General features: G+C 43.2%; 2 protein-coding genes across 2 annotated transcripts; both read left to right on the plus strand.

The window, feature by feature from the left end:
- The first annotated feature begins 410 nt into the window (after positions 1-410).
- Positions 411-21519, plus strand: btbd8 (BTB domain containing 8). The gene is made up of 18 exons (XM_080002872.1): positions 411-738; positions 3155-3331; positions 4683-4786; positions 5095-5212; positions 8482-8571; positions 9267-9347; positions 9435-9531; positions 9747-9835; positions 10304-10406; positions 10732-10914; positions 11001-11171; positions 12552-12681; positions 13745-13806; positions 14971-15511; positions 16449-16536; positions 16752-16876; positions 17000-18967; positions 20899-21519. The coding sequence occupies exons 1-18, from the start codon at positions 665-667 to the stop codon at positions 21390-21392; spliced, it is 4695 nt and encodes a 1564-aa protein (XP_079858998.1). The 5' UTR covers positions 411-664; the 3' UTR covers positions 21393-21519.
- Positions 21520-21988: 469 nt separating this feature from the next.
- On the plus strand, positions 21989-24876 carry cUnh1orf146 (chromosome Un C1orf146 homolog; the record flags this gene model as incomplete). The annotated part of the gene is made up of 5 exons (XM_079997694.1): positions 21989-22115; positions 22468-22561; positions 22895-23069; positions 24361-24439; positions 24763-24876. The coding sequence occupies exons 1-5, from the start codon at positions 22050-22052 to the stop codon at positions 24874-24876; spliced, it is 528 nt and encodes a 175-aa protein (XP_079853820.1). The 5' UTR covers positions 21989-22049.
- Between the last annotated feature and the right edge of the window lie 135 nt (positions 24877-25011).

Here is a 25011-nt window from a genome sequence, read left to right on the forward strand (position 1 = left end):
ATTCAGACGCTTTTTTGAAGACCGATTGGAAGAATTAAAAAAATATATATTATTTTCTTATTATTTATTAAATCTGGAGATTTGATAAGTCAATTAAATTCAATCATACAAATGCGGAAGAGTAAGAAAGAAACGTTACCTGTTGGTCTTTTTTCTTCACTTTTCTTTATTTTATTTTGGGGTTTTTTTTTATTTGAGAAAGAAACGTCACCTCCCACGGGCGATGCTGGTTGACAATGACGTCACCAAAACGGAAGTGGCCGCGGGTGGCCGCTCACGCTGCGCTCGGGTCCGCTGAAACCGGTGTCGCATGCGCAGTGGTCGTCGCTGTTTCGTGCGGCTTTGTTTACGTTGTTGTTGTCGCTCCAAGTTGCCTCTGTGCGTGGAAACGAGTGGTTCGCGGGGACAAAACGCGCCGCGCAATTGAAAAGGGACGTGGGGGAACGGTTACTCCGCGGGGCCGGAGAAAGTAACCGTCGTCGGCGGTTTTGACCATTTCTAGCGTAGTCATCAGAAAGCGGTTGGTGCTACAGTCTCTGGCCCGTTAGACACGCCGCTTCGCCCTACAGCCCCAGCCCGGTTGCATTATTAGCTTCTTATGCCCAATTCAAAGGCTGGACCTCTTACCATCTTTGTCGCGTGGGTGTGATGTTGAAATAAAGCGATGACCAAAGAGCGAAAATACAAAGGGCAACTCAAGAAGTTGCTGTCGTCCGCGTTGTCGGAAGACCTCGACAGGTAAAAAAAAAAAAACATGTCTAATATGTCGATGCTTTCAGAACACCAGGCTCTGGTCTGATTGTGTTGGGCAGAGTCTTTCCACTTCTGGCTGATTTGTCTCTCATTGAATAACATCCATGTACTCTATACCCCAAATTCGTGTTTCTCAACGTGGGGTCCGGGGAACCCCGGGGGGGTCATCCAAGAGGTCCTAGATGGGGAAGGATCGAGTCACGAGTCACACAGATGATCGCGATGAACAAATGAATGTTGTTATTTTGTTCATTTTATGCTACTGTAATTGTGGTATAGAAATATGAAATGCGTAAAAAAATCAAATTGTACTTAAGTTTAATGTTAATGTTAATTTAAATGTGGATTGAAATGGAATCAATGAACCATTTTTCAAATAATTGCGATCTGCTCAAATCATTGCGATCAGGCGATGATGTAATACCTGTGACAGCTCTGTCCAAGGGCTTCCCAGCAAAACGATAAATATTTAAACTTCACCATGATTTAATTTACAGTACATGTACCATCAGGGAATGTACAATCCTAATTTGATCCTTGTTTCACTGTTATCTCCCTAACTATAGTACAATAAGATGAAGTTTGGATTGAGTCATATATAGTAATAAAACATCTTCAGATTGGGATGCCAGAGACAAAGTGTTATCTAATGGTTGAGGTTGATGATCAGCATCAAAATATGGTTATGGGTTGTTGGTTGGGTGTGATGTGGAAAACAAAAGCTATTTTAGCCTGTTATGTAGTCTTACCAATGACTTCCCATTTATTGTCCCTTTGTCCGCTTATGGTTGGAAGATTGGGCACATTAATTAATTAATTAAATACCCTTGTTTGGTTACAGGTCAAAGGTCAGGTCCTTTTAAAATTGTGTTAACCCAATTGAACCATTGCATCAGTTCCTAATACTACCGCAGAGCTAAATTATATCTGCGTTGAAACACTGATAATGTTGTTGACAGACAGTACCAGGTGAGCCGTCTGAGAAATCACAGCCTACAACCTTTGTCTCCCTTAACCCATTTGGTAGTTTAACCCAATTGATTTGTTACATACATGTTAAGGGTTTTCATAGATTTTTATTTGGCTTGAGGTTGGTATTGGCCTCCTGTTAAAATGACATAGATTTTCAATATGCAAGACATTATGTTTATCGCCTCACTCATATTGTGGCTTATGTCCTTGACAATGCCTTGGAGAAGAGATGATCATGTGTTGCTGTACAAAAGATTTGTGAAATTAACAACCGCGTATGGCACAGAAACCGTAAGTGTACAGTACAGGGCCTTAGCTCAGTTACATTTTGGTGTGAATTATACATGGCTTTGGTTGTCTTCTAAGCTGCGGTAGTGCTCTTGCCTACAAGACTGACTCATGTGGTTTTCTAGTGACGTGAGTGATTGGCAGAGGTGATGGTTACAACATCTTACTGGTGACCCTGTTTTCATTTGCTGCTAGAGGGCTATTGAATGAAATGGCCACTGCACCAGTGGTGGAGCTCATACGGCCCAATTGGCTTTAAGCAGACCTGTTTCTGGGTCACCCCATTCAGTCATTGCAATGTTAGTTAATGATGGTAAAGATGATAGGGGCTGCCTCAGAACTGTGAGTGTGTTCTCCGAGGTAGAAAACTGGGCTGGACTACTAGATAACGAATCTCAGGAATTTAAGTTTGCTCAAGATGTGGCAGCCAGGAATTTGTTTTCACATCAGTTGTTTAACATACTTCAGTCTCTCAGGAATATGTACTTAAAGTTTTAGTCATAATAATTATTATATCAGTGATGTCCAACCTGTGACCCACCAACAGATGATGAAGAAATTAAGATTCATTCAAAATGTATTTATTTAAAAATATATAAATATATATATTTTTTCAATTAATTTATGATTTCCATTCATCATATTGGTCAAATAGGTGAATACAATTTTAAGCTTTTGTACCACTTTGGTATACCTTGTGCTAGCAGAAGAAGAATCTTTAATTGTAACATGACATGCTTTGGATGGTGGCCAGTGAAATGAGGGCTCTGCATTTATCCCATCCTGGCCTGTCCTTCCTCCGGGGTGGCAGCCAGGAGCAGTGGGCAGCATTCGACGACGCGCCCGTGGACCTGGTTCTAAGTGTCCATTGCTGGGCAGACAATGATGTTGTGTATGTTTTTAGTGGGGGTCCTAATTGGGAGATAACCCGCCAGAGCACGGTGCCAACAGCGCAGTTTCTCTGTGGTTAAAAATAGGTTGGTCATTACTGACTTATACTGTATTGAAGTAAGGGACGGGGAAATGTTGCTTTAACACATTTTTTTATTATTATATGTATTTGTTTCATTTGTTTTAGTTTTTACAATTATACTCACACTCAGCTTGCACCCTGATAAAATGAGGTATTGTTTTCTACAAGGTTGCTGCAGGAAGAGCTGGAAGCAGATGTTTGTCTCTGCACCGACTTCTTCTCACTGCGGGCCCACAGAGCTTTACTCCTGGCCAGAGCTCCACACATCCTCAAAGGGCCTCATAAAGACGCCAAGAACATCTACCTGCCTGGCTATGAGAAGACAGAGCTCATCAGGTTTATCAGGTAGGTTTAAGGGCCCTATGTGCTCACAAGTGACTATTGGATCTACAAATTAAAGAATTTACAAAAAAGGGCAAATGGCTCTCTCTCCCATGGTCTGATCAGAACAACTTTCTACTTTTCTTTTCACTGAATAAATAAATGTCTTTCTCTAGTTTGGTTTTGCAGTTTCAATGGGCTTCTGATAGAGGGCGCCAAATACAAGCTAGTTGTGTTAATATTTGGGGAGTATTTGGATGGTTCTATGTGCCATGTAAATTTAGAAAGGCAAAATAAATCGAATATGAGATTATCATACAATTTAACTGCACCTGTATCCCATTGCCAAGGATATTAACTTCCATTCCATCGAGGTATTGGGCCTCTTGTGATGCAGATCAAACACACTTGAGCATGCTCATTAGCAATTTGTAATAGAGTGCAGAGGAAAACTGTGACCTAGTGTGATTGCAGTAATGGTGAGTCAGACAGTCTGTGCAAGTCACTCTTTTCAATATGGAATCTGCCTTGCCATTAAATGTGCAAAAGGCGACTGAATAAACTAGGCAACAACTATATTCTTGTTTTTGCTTACTGTAGAAGAATCAAAATCTGTTTCACCACAGGCAACTGGCACAGCAGTGGATGGACTGCTGAGCCACACAGCAGTAGTGTGCTCTCATGTACTCCTGTATTTTACACAGACTCCTGAACACTTTCTATAAAAAAATAAAAAATAAACGGTGATAAATGGAGTAGTTACTTCTCATTAAAACATCAAACGGTTCCTCAACCAAAACAGTGCATTTTTCTTTTGGCAAAATATGTTACTGTTATACACATGAGTATTATGCCATTCCTGCATTTTGTCTCAGTCCTATATTTTGCAGCATTGCCAAACAATAAATACGTTTCTTAAAGCGAATACATGCAATTTGGACAGCTATTTCATCCGTCCAAATTATTACGGAGAGGGTATTATTGCACAGTGGTGAAATCATGAGCTTCACATGGTGCACAAAATCAAGACAGAAGGCATAATGTTTCTTTCAACACATCCCTTAAATCATCTCTTTGACACCGGCCATGGTGGTGAAAGTTGGGGTCCTTTACCCCTTAAAACTAGGCGGTCCCTAAACCGCATCATGCCGCCGTGTATGGGGTTGTTGAACAGAATAGACTGGCTTTGAAGTTTCTGTATGGAGAAAGAAAGTCATTCTATTCTTCTTTTTTGCCTCGTGTTGGGTGATGAAATTCCGTTGCTCTGACATTTAGCTTTGACACCTGTGCTGTATGTCATGTCAGATCATAATTTGAATAGGTCGTTCATGACGCAGCCAAATTTGACCTTAAGATTCTTTTCCCCTCGCTGCAGGCGAGTGTACACTGCAGAAGAGCGCATGTGTTTGTCTGGAATCTACTCGGACACGGAGGAGCAGGTGCCGCTCAGTCAAGTTTCAAATGGGTCCACCTACTCAGGTAAACAGGTCTGACGATTTACCGTTATTAAGTTTCCTCGACCCCTAATCCCCAAAACAGCTCATCCTGAACAGCCAATGCTCTTGTTCACAGATCACAGAATTGATGTGCTCAGTCAAACCTTAGCTGGCGGTTCTGCAAACCAGTTTTTCAGCAATATATTTCTTCATTGTTTGCATCCGTAAATAAGATTCATGAGAGCGTCGACACTGCCTATTGACACACAGTCTGATGGCAGCACGTGGTCGTGTTGTAAATCACATTCTCACTCCTGTCCTGACTCTTTATCAATCTTAACATCCGTCTAGACGCTGTTAAACTGCAGCCAGCCTCTGGGCTCGGAGCGGACTTGTTGGACCTGTACCAGAGAGAAGACCAATGTGACATCATCATCCAAGTGGGGGAGCAAGTCTTCTCATGCCACAGGTGGAATAAGTTGTAATGACTATAAATTTTTATATATACATGCATACATACAAACAGGTATTCCTCACTTAACGACCTACCTGTTTAACGACCGTTCGGATTTACGACCATCTCTCTGACTAGTCTGTATTGCGCTGCGTACAATACCGCGGCATGCGCGCTGCGTGCACATTGTCTCAGCGGCAAACATCTCATTGTGCATCACCCTTTATATACTATATGCACTATATACACTATATGTACTATATACACTGTATACATCTCATCATCATTCTCAGTCTCAGTCTCCCGCAGTCTGTCAGTATTCACTACACTAGCGTTCACTGGCCACGCCCCCTTATCGTGAAATAACACAGGTCCTCACTTATCGACCAGTTCACTTAGCGACAGAAATACAAATTATGTTTTTGTTCATTACAAATTATGTTTTTGTTCATTACGGTCATTTGACATGAAACAACCTGCACGCTGATAAAGTGGCCTTAGTGGAGATCCTTCTCCTTCTTTTGACCAGTGTGCACCCGTCCTTCCAGTAGGTGGTCATTCAGTGGTGCAGAGGAAGTAGTATGGTTGCTGGTAACCATGGAGACTGCTTTCTCCCCGTTGTGCTCAGGGGAGCGGCCAGCTAGCTGCTCACATCAGATCAGGGGAGAAGCCCTTCTCTGGTTCTGCAGCGCTGGAACTGTACAGTAGCTCCAGAGGCTGTGTTTCCCCTCTCATCATCCACCTCACCTCTTTGTGACTCAAAGGTCATTCCACTCGCGCAGTCTGTCATTCAGGGTTTTAACAACTGTTATCCTTGTGAAAGCTGTATTGAAGGTAACATCACACCGGTGAATAAACGCCAATTTGTCAAAAATCCAAATCTGAAAACTTCAGTGAGAAATACTGTAGGTCTTTAAATGCTCTTTTGTGGGAGTTGAGGTAAATATTGAAGCCTGCACTCGTGGACATTGTTATAGTTCATACAACTAAATAGTTATCAGGAATTATTATTCTGTTGAAACAATGTGATGTGTTTAATGGAAATGAAATAGAAAGTACATCCAATACATACAGTACAATACATACGAGCCGTTCAGTTTTGCTGCCCTAATATACATTGTTTCAGTAATACATGTCACTTCATTAGAATTAGAACCGCCCCCCATCTGAGTAACTCCACCCATGACCGGACCCGCTGGCATCGAAGCTATGAGCTAAGCATTGCGCTGCTCTGTTTCTGGCTGCAGAGACCAGCACAAATATTTTAAAAGAAAGGAATTGATACCAACTGTTTGTGACAAAACTGCAGTGTGTGTGTGTGTGTGTGTGTGTGTGTGTGTGTGTGTGTGTGTGTGTGTGTGTGTGTGCATGCGTGCATGCGTCCATGGTGGGTTGAATGTACTGCAGGCGATCTGCTCTGCGTTTCTCCGAAACCGTAGATGTTTTTGTCTTTATTTTATTTGTTTTCTGACCTTTCTATAATTGAATAAATCAAAAAAAGCCCCAAGCCTCGCCGTATGCTGTGTTGCTCCGGACACCATGATTAATGTCGGAACAAACTTTTAAATGAGGCCTTGTAGATATATTATGAGTGAAGATCCATTAACAGATTGCTTATTTCTCACCTCAAATTTGTTCAGAATCTTGTGGTCACACTCCATTGCCTCACAGAACTAGGGGCTTGGCTTCTTATTCACATTAGAACTACAGACACTGAAACAGCCCGTTTTGGAACAGAATGGTATAGAGCAGGGGTCGGGAAGCTTTTTGGCTGGGAGAGCCATAAAAGCCAAATATTTCTAAATGTATTTCCTTGTGAGCCATATAATATTTAATAAAATTAAATGCAACTTAATGCGTGCATTTTTTAAGTAAGGCATACATTTCTAACGTATAACACATCTCTGAGTACTTAAGAAAGCGTTATATATGTATTTTATACATTTCTCTTTATTGTTCTTAATTATATTGTTGTTATACTGTAGCTAACCAATAATCAATGAAATACTTTTTACCATTAATGTGACTTCTGGTGCTGCATGGTTTTGCTGATGGCCTTGTAGTCTGGTTCATACGTAGTGAGGTTAAGCTTCATGCAGGCATTGAGGCTTCCATCAGTTAAACGTGAGCGTAGGTTGCTCTTAATGTTTCTCAGATGCCAGAAAGACTGCTCACATGCGTATGTAGAGCCAAACATGGTCAATACGGCAATACTCACACGCTGCATTGTGTGGTATGTGACGGGAAGCTCGTTCCAAGTTTTAAGAATCAGCAGGTCTTCAGCTTCAAGTTCAAGAGATTATTTGTCACATACATATTGAAGTTTTTTCCATTTCTGTCCACTTGTGTTCAGCTGATTGGTCCGACTCGAGGCAGGGAGTTTTCTTAATGTTTGTCTGTCTTACAGAGGGGATCGGCGCACGGGCTCATAAGCAGCCCAACTGTGAGAGGAGAAGAGGATCATTATTATCAACAATTATTATAATAATCCTCAGTGATATATATTATTGTGGCCTGCGTGCTGCATATTGAAATTAACAATAAAACTCTCGCCATGTCGGCGCACCACGGCCAGAAAGACTCCGTCTCCCTCCCTAAACCCTTACCTGTGGGGAGAGACTCCCACAAGTGGCGCCTGAACAGATACCAGGGAGGGGCAGGGCGCTGGAGGCGCAAAGGCGCCCTGGAGTCTTTCTGTGGTCCGCAGCCAATGCTTGACTACGCCCGTTTGTCCACCACATTTATATTGTACATTTTATTTTCAAAATTGTAATTTCTCTTACCTGTTTTATTTTAAAACCACACAGAATAATTATTTATTACTTGTTAATTGTGGCTCAAAATCGTCTGCGAGCCATATACCATCATCGAAAGACCCATAATTGGCTCGTGAGCCATAGGTTCCCCACCCCTGGTATAGAGGGTGTTACAACGGATCAAAAACATGTTTTGGGGACCTCAGAGTTCTATATTAACTTGTTGAAAAGGAGCATAATTTGTCCCCTTTAAATCAGCGTAACGGTTTAAGAAATGAAACGTATACCTTTGAGTCAGTATTCTTTCATTTGTAATGCTATTTCATTTCTGTCATTGAATTCACAGACGTATCAATATTTAATTTTCATTTCAATTGTAATATTTCATTAATAGATGTACATGTGTTTGCTACAGCTAAGGGTCATGAAATGCATTCACTGGCGACTGATAAATCGGCTGCTATTGTTAATTTTCTAATTCATGAATCAAAATTTTTTTGTTGTATATTTTTCTTTATGGGTTTGCAGGGCAATTCTGTGTGCACGCTCTCAGTATTTCCGAGCCATGCTGAGCGGGAGTTGGATAGAAAGTTCTACCCAGTGTATTACTTTACAAGGGTAAGTCCTCTGGTGAGGTCCCAACACAGCCTAGCTTGTTATTGGGTCTATAATACTGAACACACACCTCCGCTATGCACAAACACGACAGCATTTCATTATGAAAAAATACAATTGAAGTCTGCCTGTAGCACATTAATTATTCATGTTTTGGAACAGAGTTGGCTCTGTGTGGGGTTTCCACTGACAACACCAGGTGTCTGCCTGAACTACACTCACCCAAACACACACACTGTACTATACACGCGCTTTCCATGTTTGGAAAAACACAACAGTCCTCTGACCCCTGTGCCGGCTGAAGGGGCTCACTCCCTCTGCAAACCAGCGTGTCAGAGATAAATGGGGTCTACTGTCTCCTCTGGGCCAAGACGCATCATTTGCCTCAGTGTTGCTGATCTGAGATTAACAGGGGAAGACACAACTGTCACCATGATGGGCGTCTGTGTTGATTTGCGGGGGGAGCTCTGTGAAGTGGCCCCCAGGCTGCAGTTTTATTTATATATATATATATATATATATATATCCAAGTAAGTATATCATGTCACTACTAAAAAAAACCTACTACTAAAACAAGGCGTTTCTTTTATGAAATAAAAGTATTTCGCAATTTGTTTTATATTTGATTTTGTTCTGTTTTACTTCACACTTAATAGTTACTAGTCTATTTTATTTTTGTGTGAACGTGGAATTTCCAGCTTGGGTCCTGAGGAAATGGAAATCTTGCTCCAGTTCATATACGGAGCAATAGTCAACCTGCCTCCCAGAGCCAGTGCCAGGTATTGGGTTTTTTTAAGTCTATCTGCATTTCTCTGAGCTCAAACACAGGCTGAAGATCCTAACTAACGTGTGTGTGGTACCTCTAGCCAGGTGGTGCTCGCAGCAGACATGTTGGGTCTGGAGGGCCTAAAGGACGTTGTAGAAATGGTCCTGACTCGGGACTACTGCCACTTCTTCCCCAAGGTCAGTTTGGTAGAATACGTGGCATGTGTTTGGTTTTGGTTTTGGATTTGTACCCGTCATGTCACCACTCAACAGTGAGCTTTTGGATTGAAGTTCAGTTGAGCTCTGATTTCACTCCTGCATTCCTTATCACGTGACTCTGACAGGATGACATGTGTAGCCACCCCACAGCAACTTGGTCGTGAAGACTTTAGATTATTTTCATTTCTTTACAGCCTATCGGTGGGGTTCAGAAGACTATTTTAGAGTGCCTTTCCCTCACGCACACGTTAAGCCTTCAAAGGCTCCACTTGTTGTGTAAGAGGTAAGCACTCACCATCAAGTGAAATAATGAACTGCAACAACCACATATGAAATCATGTCCTGCAGCAAACACTAACAATTGATGATAGATGCAATTCTCATCCAGTTTTGTCATGTAAATTTCTGATTTAATTCCAGGAGATTTATTTTTTTCCTCTGAATGTTACCGCCCTGTTGGTGTGTGTGTGTGTGTGTGTGTGTGTGTGTGTGTGTGTGTGTGTGTGTGTGTGTGTGTGTGTGTGTGTGTGTGTGTGTGTGTGTGTGTGTGTGTGTGTGTGTGTGTGTGTGTGTGTGTGTGTGTGTGTGTGGTTGCACATTTGCTCTCAGTCCATATTTTACTGCAGGTCTAATTCCGCTTAATTTCAACTTGTACATTCACAATATTGATTTTAAGCTGAGATTTTAAGTTAAGATTAACTTGAACTTCCAACTGCCGTTGCTAGCCTATGACACAAATCCTACATTTCAGGTGGATCGCTGAACACTTTGTGAAGAGCTGGTCAGACAGAAACTTCTCCCTATTGCCCTGCGAGCTTCAGAGAGCCTGTTTTGCTGATGTCACTGCAGCCATGGTGGGTTTTCATTTCAGACACACACACACAGATTTCATCAGTGTAGAATATTTTTTCGAGAGGAAGGAACTTTGCACATCATCCAATAAAGGGTCATCTTTATTGAATTGCTATTGCTATATTGAGTTGCTATTAACAGACTCATTTAGCAACGTAACATGGATGTCGGTAGTTATGGAATAATTAAGGCTTGTAATTTATAATTGAGTTTATGTTCCTTCTGCTTTTGAGAAAGAGAAGGCTGCGCACATGCATGCATCTCTATAAAGTACAGAATTTCAATTCTTGCAAAGAGCAAATTTAGCTGCGAGCTCTTTCCCCGCAGACGCTGCAGAATGCCGCCACCGTGCTCTGTGACAGTGAGCAGCTGATTGGAAGTCTCCCTGAGGTGAAGTGGGCCAAACAGGTGATGAGTCTGGCAACCGAGCTGCAGGAGGAGAGCCTGCATGTCATTGTACACCACCTCCCCAGGGTCATCCGTACCTCAGCCTTTCACAATCTGTGCAGGGTAAGTAAATGCTTCCAGTGTCTATATAAACACTCCATACTTATGGGGAATTTTCATTTTTTCCATTGTGTCATTTGTTATGATAGAGGGAAGAGTTTACCCGCGAGCCAGCACTGTTAAAAAAACTCTGCTCGGCCATCAGAGAAGGGGCGACCGTGGACAACTGCTGTGATCTGTTCTCTGCTGTGGACTTCTTGTGTGGCGATGAGGCAGAGGAGGGTTCCACCCTGGAAATTGGACCGCAAAGAGAAGAGAAGGTAAATGGAGGCAGTTATACAGAGCAGCCCCCTCAGTCCTTATTCTGTTCCACACTGAACTCTGCAAACAGACATCCTGCAGTGGCCACCAGCAGAAGTATCCCTTACACTAGTTTCTGTTTCTCTATGGTTTAACCTGAAATTAAATATGCTTGAATATAGTTGTTTTCACCAAGTTTATTTATTCGTTCTAAATTATGGATTTTTGGCATTGAAATACAAACACAAACTGCTCCAGCACACCGCTCTATAAGTCTATATTCAAATTCTAAAATGAGAAAATTTGATCATTTAGGCACAGGGCAATGGGATATGCCTGGTATGTAATAAAATAATTTACATCATTATAGGGGGGCTGCGGAGTGTCCCCGCTAATTACGGATGGAGGGAGACAGGTCCCGATCTATACTTGATCTAAGGTCCCTTATAGCCTTCTCTCCTCTCCTCCCATAATAAGCAGAATGTGCTGCGAATGTGGGCATGTAGCAGCCACTTTTACTTTTGTAGCATCAGACTAAGTATTGGTAAGATGCTTAGTATTTTACAAATTAGACTTTTTTTATTTGACAAATGTCGGAACTGATACAAGAAAAAATAATTAAATGTGTTTTATTTCTTCAGAAGAAAAATAAACAAACAACATTGGGGGCTGTGGGCAGTTAATATAATTGTGTATGCCTGAACATCGGTAACGCCGATAACCACGCCAACCGTAGCGATTGCTCTTAGAAGGCAATCAATTGTTGATTTTTGTTGAATTCAACAGATTGTTAAATTTGACAGTAATGTCCAAATCAGTTTTGAACACAGAAGCATATCTTCCTCTTTTTTTATTTTTTTTTATTTTTTTTAATTATTATTTGTTTCTAACAGATTTGTTTAATCTGCAGAGTGGTTTCCGTGTGAAGTGATTTATGAGCTGCAACATGCATCTCAGGCGAAGCAGTATGGCAGAATGGATTAGACTGGATGGGACTAAGGAGTGTCGATCTGGCTCTTTATCTGTTGTTGAAATGCTGTGGAAGCCAGGTAGCTAGGACAATGAGAATGAACTGAAGGGGAAAAATCAGCGACATGCAGAAGGAGGTTGGAGGGCAGGGAGGCTAACTCCTCCTTCACCCATAGCCTTTATTTATATACCAGTGTTCTGGCAGGGAAACAGGAGCGTGGCAGTCTTTAGCCTCAGCTGGTGACGTCACTGATTTAGCTCGCTGGAGCTCAAGTGGAATCTGCAAGGGGGAGAGAAAGGGAGGGGGCTTATTGGTTGCCATGGTGAAGGGTGCTTAAAGCAGCTGCTGATTCGCTCATGCCATAGCGCACCCTTCTTTCATTCTCCCTCTTCCCTCCCTCCCCTTCTCTACTTCTCTCTCCCTCTGCCAGCCATTCAGGGGAGAGATTTGCATGCTCCGCACAAGGCTGTGGACCTTTCTCCTCCAGTCCTTTTATGCCGTCCGCCACACGCAGGGATGGGAGACCCTGCAGCCCAAACACAGAGAGAGGATACTGGCAGGTAAGGGGGGACATCTTTAATCTGACAGCAGTAGCTTTCTGGCTATCTTCACCTCCACAGAAAGCATCTCCACTAAAACACAAAGAGTATCATCATTGTGTGTGTGTGTGTGTGTGTGTGTGTGTGTGTGTGTGTGTGTGTGTGTGTGTGTGTGTGTGTGTGTGTGTGTGTGTGTGTGTGTGTGTGTGTGTGTGTGTGCTTGTGTGCGTGTGTGTGTGTGTGTGTGTGTTTCTCTTCCTCTTCCTCCTTAACCCAGCCTAGTGACGAAGCACTGGCACTGCAACACTAGAGAGAACCCAGAGCCAATGGAGCATATGCTGCTGACTGATACAATTAATGGCTTTTTTTTTTTTTTTTTTTAGCATGTCTGCTTGTCCACTGGTAGCCCATTCATTGTCTGGCCAGTTCAATTCTCATACCATTTACATCTGTTTATGGAGGGGTGTTTTATCCATCTGTGATTGTCTTGAAGTGTAGGCCAATGTGGTCACTGCACCAGACATGAAATTCTCTTTTATTTATTTATTTAGTTTTTTCTTTCTTTATGTGTGTGCACATGTGGAGAGGCATCCCGGAATCAGAGGAAATGTGCTCCGTGCTCACTGTTTGGCTCGGACTGTGTAGAAATGCTCGGCATGAATAATTTATGTGGTCTGGATCTTAGCCTAGTTGCATTAATATTACTGCTACGTGCCTTGCCATCACAATCACATTGGCGCGTGGTCTAATGTGAAAACAATGCCTCTGCACGTTGATTGGCAGACACAGCCCCTGCTTTAGTGTATTTTGCCTACATTTTCTTTTAATCTGGATTATGTTATGAGATATGGATGCACTTTGGTAATGTTGCTTACAAAAGTGACACAGCTGACTGCTGACCCAGTTAATTTACCCTACATCATAAAAAAGGTAATGGCTTCTCTTATTTTTATGATGAGGGGTGTTGAGGGGCATTTTTTCTGTTTTATGGATAGATGAGACTGAGAAGATCTATATTTCTCCTGGTACCCTTGGTTTCTTCATTTGTAATATGGTGCTTTTCCTTTCATCCTTTTTTTGAAAGCTGCCCTTGATAAAGGGGACAACCGGACTCTTGGAAAAAAGCCTGTATTCACCAGCTCACAGGTAAGACCATCCATTGTATTCACTTATTCTATTTCTATTTCTATTCTATTTTCTATTATAAACGTCAATAAATGTTTTATTATATTTGTTTCCAGTCGTACGATGGCTTCAGTTGGATGACGATGTATGACCATTTCAGTTCGGATAAATTGACGCCAGCCTGTATAATCTCAGTGGTTGTAGTCAGTGTGCAGCCATAAGATACAGAATGATATAACCGCTCAACCTTGAGAGCCTGACAGAATTTAATATTAAGGCCTAATTTAAACTCTTGGCTCAAGGTAGTGTGAATGAGGTGACAGACAGGGATTGGCTGGATGTTGAGTGTGGGTGGCTGAGATCTGCCACACCTCCTTTGCTCACACAGAAAGCTGAAACGTCTTTCAGAAAACGCCTTGATGCCGGCCAGAAGTCTCATCTAGTCAAGTTTTTTTTCCTCTCTGTCTGCTCGTCGTGATGTCGAAATAACAGTTCTGTTTCCCTGAGCCTACAATATATTTGTGCTCTGATTTCTTCATTTACACACAATCACCCAACATTTATATTATTGAGTTATCATTACTGAATTAAAACGTATTATTACATTGACCCTTGAATGAACTTATGTTTGCCAAAACCTAACTAACATACTAATCAGGGTTTCCCCCAGTGTATTGCCGAGCTTAAGTTGACCCCCCCCGCTGGGCCTAAGCATCAGCGGTTGTTTTTTTTTAGTTGTTTGGGGGTTTTTTTACATATTTTTTTAGATTTGGGTTTTTTAAACGACAGTTACAGGGGGGCGGCTTGGATGGAAACATAGATATCATTTCTGGAAAGCTCACCACGACATCTGTTGTTAATGTGGAGGTTAGTCATATTTTCAAATCTCCAGTCAGCTTTTAGCGCTGACTTAATGTAGGGCCCTATGGGATCTGTGTTATAGCTTTTTAAATTCTCAATTCCGCGATTCCGTCTGTGATTCTGTTATCACAGAAACTAAAGGACCCTACCCTAATGCTCCCATCACTCTGTCGCGGGCCCGCACCGGGTCCCCTTCAAAAAAGACACTTGGCCCGCCGATCTTTGTCAAAAGATACTTCCTATGAATAAACTCATGCTATAATAATTTCAGCCTATAGTTACAATAATAATGTAACTTCTCTATGTCTAAACATTCTCCTTTAGCCGAGAGCTTTGAAATGCACGTCGTCTGTGCCTGAAAGCCTTCCTGTGAACAAGACACAGAGGGTCTCCAACTGTGCACATCCTTCCTCCCGCTGCTCTGCGTCAGCCATGAAGTCTGATGCACTGGGTACAGCAAACAAGCCCGGTGATACTAACGCCTCCAGAGCAAAGAATGTAAAGACTAAGCCAGGAGGCACGGCGGCAAAAGCAAAGGCAGCTTCCACTGGCACGCCAGTTGTCAATGGAACTGGAGCCACGGGGCCCAGGCGGGAAGCGGCATCCGCCAATGGCCTTAGAGGATCCCCTGGGGTTAAGGAGCAGGATAAAAAGCCTAACCCTGGGGCCAGGCCCAAAACCTCTCCGCCAAGCTTGAGCCAGAGCAAGGCAGCGGTAACAGTGAAGATTCAGAAAAGCGCAGCAGGAAGGGCGGACGGTGCCGCTGGCACCGCCCAACCTCAAGCGAGCATCTCGTCTACCTCGGGCAGCGCCTCACCAGAGAACGGAGCCAGCAGTCCGCGCAGCAACAACCATTCCATCCCAGGTCGAAAACTCTTGTTTGGCTCTGTTTTGTTTCATCATATTCAATACCTTAGATGTTTAAGACTTATTTTTTGTCACATTGGAGTGTTGGGGGGGAGGGAAATTGCGTCAGGCAGATGTAGCGGGGAGGCTTGAGGCTTATGAGCACGATGAATGCTGAAGCCTTGAAAGATTCTTTGACACAGGAAGGTAATGGTAATGGAGGAGGGTAATATTGCATATGAATATGGGTTTATCAGAGTACAGAACACACCAGCCTGCCTCCGTAGCTCGCAGAGGTCCTTGTCCTTGTCTATTACAGACTAAAAAAAAAAAAGCACAGAGGTGAAAGCACAGCACAGCTGCGGTACAGGGTGCAACCAATCACTTAAAGCTTCTGTACACATGCTGATGTCTAGTTTTGGATGGAAAGGGTTAATTCTCAATGCTACCACTGTTGTCTCCTAAGTACACCCTCAGCTGTCTGTCCTCATACAATAGAAATGAGGAGGGGTTGCCATATGTTACACCCCCCCCCCCCCCCCCAATAGGATGGTAAACCACTGCTGTAGGAACCTCCAGAGACTACCAGAGAACCCTTATATTGAAGAATATTAACCGTTTTCATATGACCATTGTTTACAAATTCTGTCATTATTGATATTTATAATGGTCCATGTTGTCATGTCCACTATTAATGTCAACTCTGCTGAAGGTAATTGCTTCTCTGTTGTATCCAGTGCTTCAGGGTTAGGGTTTTTTTTTTTGTTTGTTTTCATTTAATAATGGTCATTTTAATTTCATAAATTTAAGGTTACTAGCAACAGGAAGCAAATGCTCAAATATACAGTGCTGATGTAGCTGGTCTGAAAATGTTTTTGTCAGTCAAAGCTAACATGAAAACGATATATATATTTTTTTTAAATTTGGCATCAAATTGTCATATTTGTTGTTTACAGTTTCTAAACCAAAACACCAGATTAAGGCGGTGAACAAAGTCCCGATTACAAAACCTCTTCGGAAATCAGACACGACAAAGACCAACAGGTAAGCAATGCTTAAATCCTGTTTTTGAGACTAGTGCTCAATAAATTGGTATAAATAACTTTGCCGCCCCCCAGTGTTGATGAATTATAATGTAAAATAAACTTGGCAAAATTGAGATTAGACATGATTGAGATAAGTGACTTGTTGTGGACGTTGTTATAACTGTATTTCCAATCAAACAATGATTTAATTTTTTTGATGCCATTGCTATTCAGTCCTACAAATAAGCCAAATGTGATCGTGAGTGGCAAGGCCAAGCCGAGTTCAGCAGAGAAAATGTCAGCAGCAGCGACGGCAACTAAATCAGACATAAAGGGGAAAAGCACACCTGAGAGCAATGGTGAGATCCATAATGTGTTGCACAAAGCCTCAGTGCATTGTTTCAGAATTCAGATTGGAATTGTCACACTGTGGCAAAGTTTAACACATGTTTTTGTTTACACTGGAAACCTCCCTATTCCAGCCTCCAGACATGGATCCGCCATGAAAAAGCCTGCTTCTCCGAGGAAAGACGACCACAAGGACGGGTCTAAATCCTCAGCAGTAGACAAAGCAGCAAGTGAGGCAGCGAGAAAGAAGATCACAAAACCCGTCCCAACAACTGCAGCCGCTGCTAAATCCTCCAGTGTTAAACCAGCAAAAGCCTCAGTGGTCTCCTCCAAACAATCCTCACTAACAGTTGCCAAACCCGGATCCAAGCCGAAAAGTATGGCTGGAGTATCTACAGATAAAGTCTCTGTAAAGTCTGGCGCGAGTATCAAAAACTCAGCTGTTAGTGCCTCCTCCAGGAAGCTGGTAAATAAAGAAAAAGAGGCAATCAGCGATCACCATTCAGACTGTAAAGTTGAACTTCCTGTTCCACCTCTCCGTGGTGCCGTAGCAGAACAGGAAGAGAACGGCACAGAACCAGTGTCGTCTGATCAAACCACAGCACAAAGCAGAAAGCTACCAGGCCAGGGGTCAGGCGATTCACTTTGCCTTCCCTTGAGTTCAAGCCCAAAGCAGAAGACCATGTCCCAGCCAACAGTAAAGCACAGCACAGAACTTGAGCGTGGTCTGCCACCAGCAACTAACGGCGTCGCCTGCAAGCCGACAGAGGTGAGTAAGGGGAAACCATCCCAAAGCTCGGCCATCCCTGCACACGTCAGTGGAGCTCAAGCCCACGTGGTCAGCTCCCCGAGTTCCCCCAGAGACACAGAGCTGCCCGTAGACACTCCCTGCAGTGCGGGAAGCACCGAGACCCCTTTGGAGGTCTCATGGAGTGGTATTCACCATCAGATCAGCCCAGAGTCCGAGACCGGGAGCAACACCACCTCCTCCGACGACATCAAGCCCCGATCTGAGGACTACGACGCCGGAGGTTCGCAAGACGACGACTGCTCCAACGACAGAGGCGTGTCCAAGTGCGGCACCATGCGCTGCCCCGACTTCTTGGGCCGCAGCAGCAGTGACACGAGCACCCCAGAGGAGCTGAAGATGTACGAAGGCGGAGCGGGGCTGAGAGTGGAGGTTCGGCTTCGAGGCCGTGAAGCAGAGACCACCAGCGAGGAGGAAGGTATCAGGCGACGGCCTCATTCCTGGCTGCACCGAGATGAGATCCCCGTTGAGGAGGCAGTTTCAGAGGTGGAGACCACTGTCGCAGTGAAGAGTGTACCTGCCCACCAGCTCTTCTCCTCCGAAGAGGAAGAAGAGGACGAGGAGGAGGAGGAGGAGGAGGAAGAAGAAGAAGAAGAGGAAACGGAAGATGAGAAGTCAGAGGTGGAGGTCCTCCCCGGGCAAGGCCCTGTGCCACCTACTGAACCCTCACCCCATTTTCAGGGGATCATCAATCTGGCCTTTGATGATGACGGTGGTGATCAGGAGAACGAGCAGCCTGACTACAAGTCAACCTCAAATTTCCGCCGTTCAGTGTTACTCTCTGTTGACGAGTGCGAGGAGTTGGGCTCTGAAGAGGGCGGGGCCCAAACCCCACCCGGACACCCCGACGACGTCATGACTTCCAGTGATGTTTTTGAATATGACTCTTGCACTCCTCCCCCCGGTTCCATCCCTCCAGCGGAGCGACAACATCACCTGCTGGAACATCTCGGGAGCACACCCGCGTCGCACAACCAAGCTAGCAACGATGACGAAGATGCGTCCGCAGTATTCCTCACAGAGACCCAGGAGTCTGCAAAAGAGCAGCATAACTCTTGTCAGGTGGACGAGAAAGAGTCGTGCGCCTCAGCCCTGGACTCTGACTGCCGAGAGACCCTTCCCCAAGAGCGGCCTTGTCACTTAGACCTCAGGCACACTGAGAAGTACAGAAACGGAGGGCTGCACCACAACCCGACCAAGCCTTCAGACAGCAAGACAGCTGATTTACACCTGGCCTTAAATGAGGCTCAGCTGACAGGGGACTCTCCTGTACAGGCTGCACAATCCCCAGCAGGTAATGTATGATCTATGGAGCCTTCCTACTGTAGATCCCCAAATCAATCCCACCCTCTCTCCCTCAAACTCCATTGATGAAGGTATTGTTTTACCCCAGCAAGACACACTCTCCTTTGTTCTGAGACCCAGGTATTATCCACATCCAACATGTTATTCTCCGTCTTCCAGAAAAAAAGGATATTCTTAAGAGTACAACTAGTTTGTAACTGACAGTTCAAATTCAAATGAAATGATTGTTGGTCATTTAATGTTTGCTCATTGCTAAATGCCTGATTCCATTAAAAAAACAACCATTGTGCTACTATTTCAAATTTGAATTTGCAACACCAATATCCTTTTAAACAGGGAGATTGGTCAGATCAAAAAAACATAGGCTTGTATATATCTGACAACTGAACTACCTAAGTCAGTGGCACTTAGCCTTGAATAAATCAGCTAATACATACAAAAGTGTAGAAAGCAATGTTGCTTTTTAGCGATACTGTTAATAGAATTGTATTTGTCAAAAATAATACCATGTTCAGAATATAAATATTTGCCTTGTGACAAGGCTTTTGACATGGTCATACCAATGCACTTTGATGTACATAAAATTCAATTTATTTTCTCTTGTTTTTGTTTTATTTTATTTTGATGCTGCGAAACTGAGCAGTTTTTGGCCTATTTAAGCTACAGCTAACTTTACGATCATTAAAGGTTGTGTTTATGCACCTTACAAACAAGCAATGATTTCAAGATTAAATCCAGGCTATGTTAAGTGGAGAGACAAAATGGGTAAACCCACTGAACGCCACTAAGGCTGCATTGCGATTTGAGATAGGTGTGTTATAACAAGAACCCTTTTCTCAGGATCTTTGTTATTCTTTCATTCACTGCAAGAGTGTACCTGTTCCCCAATTTGTTGCACTCAAGACATGCATGCTACTATTAGAAACCATTGTTGTTTGTCATCCACCTATGCCATCCATTATTTTTGTGGGTTGTTTTTTTTTGTTTGTTTGTTTTTTCCATTATCGTTTGTCATACCCACTAGACTGGTGTTTGTAGATACTTTCATGGAAATAGTGTTTTAAAGTGTATACTTTCGAGTAGATTTTACGTGGTCACAGTAGCCTGTAAAGTATGTGATGTGTTGCTCAAACAGGACCCAAAGCTCTGTCGTGTCTCTTTTGTCACTATTTTTTAGCCCCTATCATATACAGAATACAACACCCGCACCGTTATTTTGAACCCATCCCAGAGCACACGTGTCAACAGTTTATCTGCATTCACTGGCAAAAAGTCATCAACTATACCACCATTTAGCTCATCCCTTCCACAGTGAAATTGTTGCAAATAAAAGGTTACATAAGAAAGAAAAATGTCAAAGTAAATTGTGATTAACACTTCTATACTACTTGTTGCTTGCATTTAGTTTTGTTTTTTTTGACAGTTTTCAAGTCTGTACATTAGGTCTGTTGGTTCAAAGACCTGCACGTCAATCTCAAAAAGGTGAAAGGTGACCTCAAACTTTCTGGTGCTGACAATGCATGGCTTATTTTGACACTGGGGGATAAAAGAGACACATTCAGAAAAGCGTTCCTCTGTGCATTACCTTTAAGGCAGGTGTCCATACTTTGTCATCCTTTTTTTTGCAAGTGAATTGTCTGATTTTGGAGTTGGGTAATAATTTGAGGCGGTTGAATGACTTCACTCGACGCCAGAATTTTCTGATTATTGTGAAAGTTTGGCAATGTCTGTAACACTGGTTCCCCGCTGAGCCATTTCAACCATATTCCAACGTGAGAAATGAGCGACACCTTTGCATTAAGGGTACATTTTAAGTAAAGTGTTTAATTGTAACTACTCTGAAATTACTTCTGAAATAAATCAAATAAATTGGAGGAATGAATCATTTTGTCATTTTGCAGTATTGTCAATTGTTTTTAGGGGACATTGGTTGTGACAGATCGGATCAAACCTGCACACATGATCGTCGACCGTCCAAAGCCCTGTCCCCCATTTATGAGATGGACGTGGGAGAAGCCCTTGAGCGCTGCTCGGACAAGGACAGACACGTTATACTTCAGGGAAACGAGGACCAGGGTCGAGGTGACGAGAGCAGGGAATTCGCCGAGAGGGACTGGAGCCTGCTCAGGCAGCTTCTCACCGACCAGGAGTCCAATCTGGGCGTCATCAACCCGGTGCCCGAGGAGCTCAACCTGGCCCAGTACCTGATCAAGCAGACACTGTCCCTGTCACGGGACTGCCTGGACTCCCAGGCCTTCCTGCCGCAGGAGAAGGAGACTTTTAAACGCTGGGCAGAGCTCATCTCGCCAATGGAGGACTCCACCACCAGCATCACCGTGACCAGCTTCTCCCCCGAAGACGCTGCGTCGCCGCAGGGGGAGTGGACCATCGTGGAGCTGGAAACCAATCACTGACGCCGCATCGCAGCCTGTCGGGCAATTGTTGCCTTTTCATTGAACCTTCAGTAGTTCTGTTATAATAACATTGTCTTAAATTTGGCCCCAGTTCTGTTTTTTTTCTCTGTGCATTTCCTAAAGCTTTGCCCCTAAATGGACTGTGTGCAGACTCCAATGAGCCGTCCTGCATGTGGATATCTTTATGTTTATCTGTTTGCTTGGTGTTGCTTCAAATCTCTTAACAGAGGAATGTTCTTTTTCTCATGGCTCTCTTCTGAAAAGTTTAACTGTGGAGTTCTCTAAAGGAAAATACAACATATTTGCCTATTGTCTTGAATTTGAAGTCCTACTAAAGAAAATAAAACGAATGTATACATAAAAAAAAATGTTTATATGGCAAAACCTATGTTAGTTTTGGGAACCCGTTCACTTCCATTATAGTGCACTTTTTTTTTTTTTTTTTTTTAATCTAAAATGAATTGAATATATTTTGAATTGGTGGTGTATCGTCAATGAAAAAAAGAAACAACTACTTTCTTACCATAAATCTGACCCTTTGGGGTTTTGCATGCCCGTGCGCGTTACAGCCTAGTTCCCGTGGACGCGCGCAGTGGGAACAACGGGTGGTGCCAGGCCCGCGCAGCGTCTTGATTCACTGTCCCGGAATTTTTCGAAATGACAGCTCAACCCGAACACACCGTTCAGTGGAAAACCACCATTGTAATCAACACGTCCCTCCAGGTAACGTGAGGCGTCTATAAACTTTGTTTGGGATACGTCTGTCGATGTCCTCGCAATGAATAATCTCTTGAACTTGAACTTGGAACTTGAATATAATTATTTAGAAGCCCGGAATGCTGAAACTACTTGTAGATCGACTTCGAACAATTATTATTGTTATTAATAGTAATTATAATTATTATTTACTATTATTAGCCATTTTTATTATTATATTATAACTATTATAACTTAATATTTGTATTAGCTGTTATTGTTATTATTATTATTTATTATTATTATTATTATTATTATTATTATATTAATTAAAGATATTATATTTGTTCGTGAATGACGTGTTCCTCCATATAACTAGCACCACGACACGTCGCGAAGGCTCCTCGCCCAGCAGCACCGCGTCCGGTTTTCTGACAACGTGGCTCCCGGAGCATTTGTTTTCCCCGCAGCAGGTACACGGGCAGAACTTCTCTTCAGTAGACTGCATGAAGGGGGGGGGTTGGTTGAAGAACCCAATTAGTTCCAACTCCTTTTATTGAGCTTAAAATGAAATGTTCGGGGTGGGGACTACTGCAAAGGTTGGTTTCGATCCGATACCAAGTAATACCAGGGCCAGATCGCCGATACCTTACTGACGCTGGAATCGCTCATCGGAACAAGACGCAGTGTCGATACTTTTGGTATCGATCCGCCCGCCCCTATTAAATATACTTTCAAACGCAACGCAAGCCACATGCCGGTGTGCCACAAAGTTGTGTCATTTGTCACGTGCTGTCCTTTGTCAGGTACTGCATTTTTGGTTGTTCACCTACAAGAACTCCCCGAGAATGCCGTGAACAAGGCCAGACTGCTGGAGAGGGTCGGCCATTTTGTTCATATCCACCGGAACGGTTTCCTACTTCTGTGTGCTCCTCTTCACGGGAAAAGAGAATTGGACACATTATCAGATCTCCAACAAAGGTGCTACATGGTTTTATGAGCGTTTTATACACATAGACACACACACACACCAATCAGCCACAACATTAAAACCATTGACAGGTGAAGTGAATCACATTGCTCATCTTGTTCCAATGGCACCTGTCACGGGGTGGGATATATTAGGCAGCAAGTGAACAGTCAGTTCTTGAAGTTGATGTGTTGGAAGCTGGAAAAGTGGGCAAGCGCAAGGATCTGAACCACTTTGACAAGGGCCAAGTTGTGATGGCTAGACAACTGGGTCAGAGCATCTTCAAAACGACAGGTCTTGTGGGGTGTTCCCCGTATGCAGTGGTTAGTACCTACCAAAAGCGGTCAAAGGAAGGACAACCGGTGACAGGGTCATGGGTGCCTAAGGCTCATTGATGCACGTGGGGAGCGAAGTCTATCCCATCTGTCCGATCCCACAGAAGAGCTGCTGTAGCACAAATTGCTGAAAAAGTTAATGCTGCTGTGATAGAAAGGTGTCAGAACACACAGCGCATCACAGCTGGCTGCGTATGGGGTTTCGAAGCTGCAGACCGGTCAGAGTGCCCATGCTGACCCCTGTCCACCACCGAAAGTGCCTACAATGGGAACATGCGCAGAACTGAACTGGACCATGGAGCAATGGAAAAAGGTGGCCTGGTCTGATGAATCACATATTTTTACATCATACGCGTTGTTTACCCAGGGAAGCGATGGCACCAGGATGCACTATGGGAAGAAGTCAAGCCGGCAGAGGCAGTGTGATGCTCTGGGCGATGTTCCGCTTGGAAACCTTGGGTCCTGGCATTCATGCGGATGTTACTTTGACACGTACCACCTACCTAAACATTGTTGCAGAGAGCGTTCAAGGTGTTGACTTGCCCTCCAAATTCTTCAGAACTCAAGCCGATTAAACACCTGTGGGATGTTCTGAAACAATCTGACCTTTCCATGGCATCACAACTTCCAGGACAAAGGATCGGCTGCTAACGTCTTAGTGCCAGATACCACAGGACACCTTGAGAGGCCTTGTAGAGTCCATGCCTCGACAGGTCAGAGCTGTTTTGGAGGAAAGGGGAGCTACACAATATCAGCGGTTATTAGTGATGGTTTTGATGTTTTGGCTGATCGGTGTATATTTCCTCCACTAATAATGGTGAGGTTTTGTTGAGATTTGCCACTTTGTCCGTTTAAGTGAAATGTTAAACCGCCCGGCCGTTTACTATGGGCAGATATAAAGTACAAAGGCATGATGAGTCATTATTTTAAAACACTCAACTTAAAATCTGTTACACTTCTTCCTCAGATTGTTTGGCTGCAATCTCAGAATTCTACCTGTGCAGAACGACGCAGAAATTGTCGACGCAATGTTGAAAATTTCCAAGGTACTGGCAATCATTTATTCAGGTGGTGTTGAAGAACAGAGTTTCATACAGGTTGCGCTCTAGATATACTGTATTTTGTTTCCGTGGTCACGCACATTACTTGCTTGTGACGTGTTAGGGAAATTACATGGAAATTGAAAAGACACAAATCACAATTTTTCAAAATCTGCTTCAATATGCTTCATATGCTCGCAGCATGTTTAAAGTTTTCTTCAGAGAGACATTTGTACTCTACAGAATTGTTCGTCAAACTTCATTGCGATGCACTCGCACTGTAGTGAAAATAAAAAAATTGGAATGTGATATTTGAAATGTGTCTACAGGTCACTAGCAAGCCCCATGTTGACATCATCCGCAACCGCTTGTCTGTGGCTAGGGAACACATCATTGAAGACAGTCCAGTGTGGAAAATGCTGAGCGATATGAAACTTGGGTGAGCTGGTGGTTGTCAACTAACATGTTGTCGTCTCAAGTCCTTCTGGCTTTGCCATGAATCCTAACTTAACCACATATATATTAAAAACATAATAAAACAGAAGTATTAAGAGACTTGCTATTCATTCCAATGTATA

The sequence above is a fragment of the Zeus faber genome (assembly GCF_960531495.2).
Source record: "Zeus faber genome assembly, chromosome: 1".
Taxonomy (NCBI): domain Eukaryota; kingdom Metazoa; phylum Chordata; class Actinopteri; order Zeiformes; family Zeidae; genus Zeus; species Zeus faber.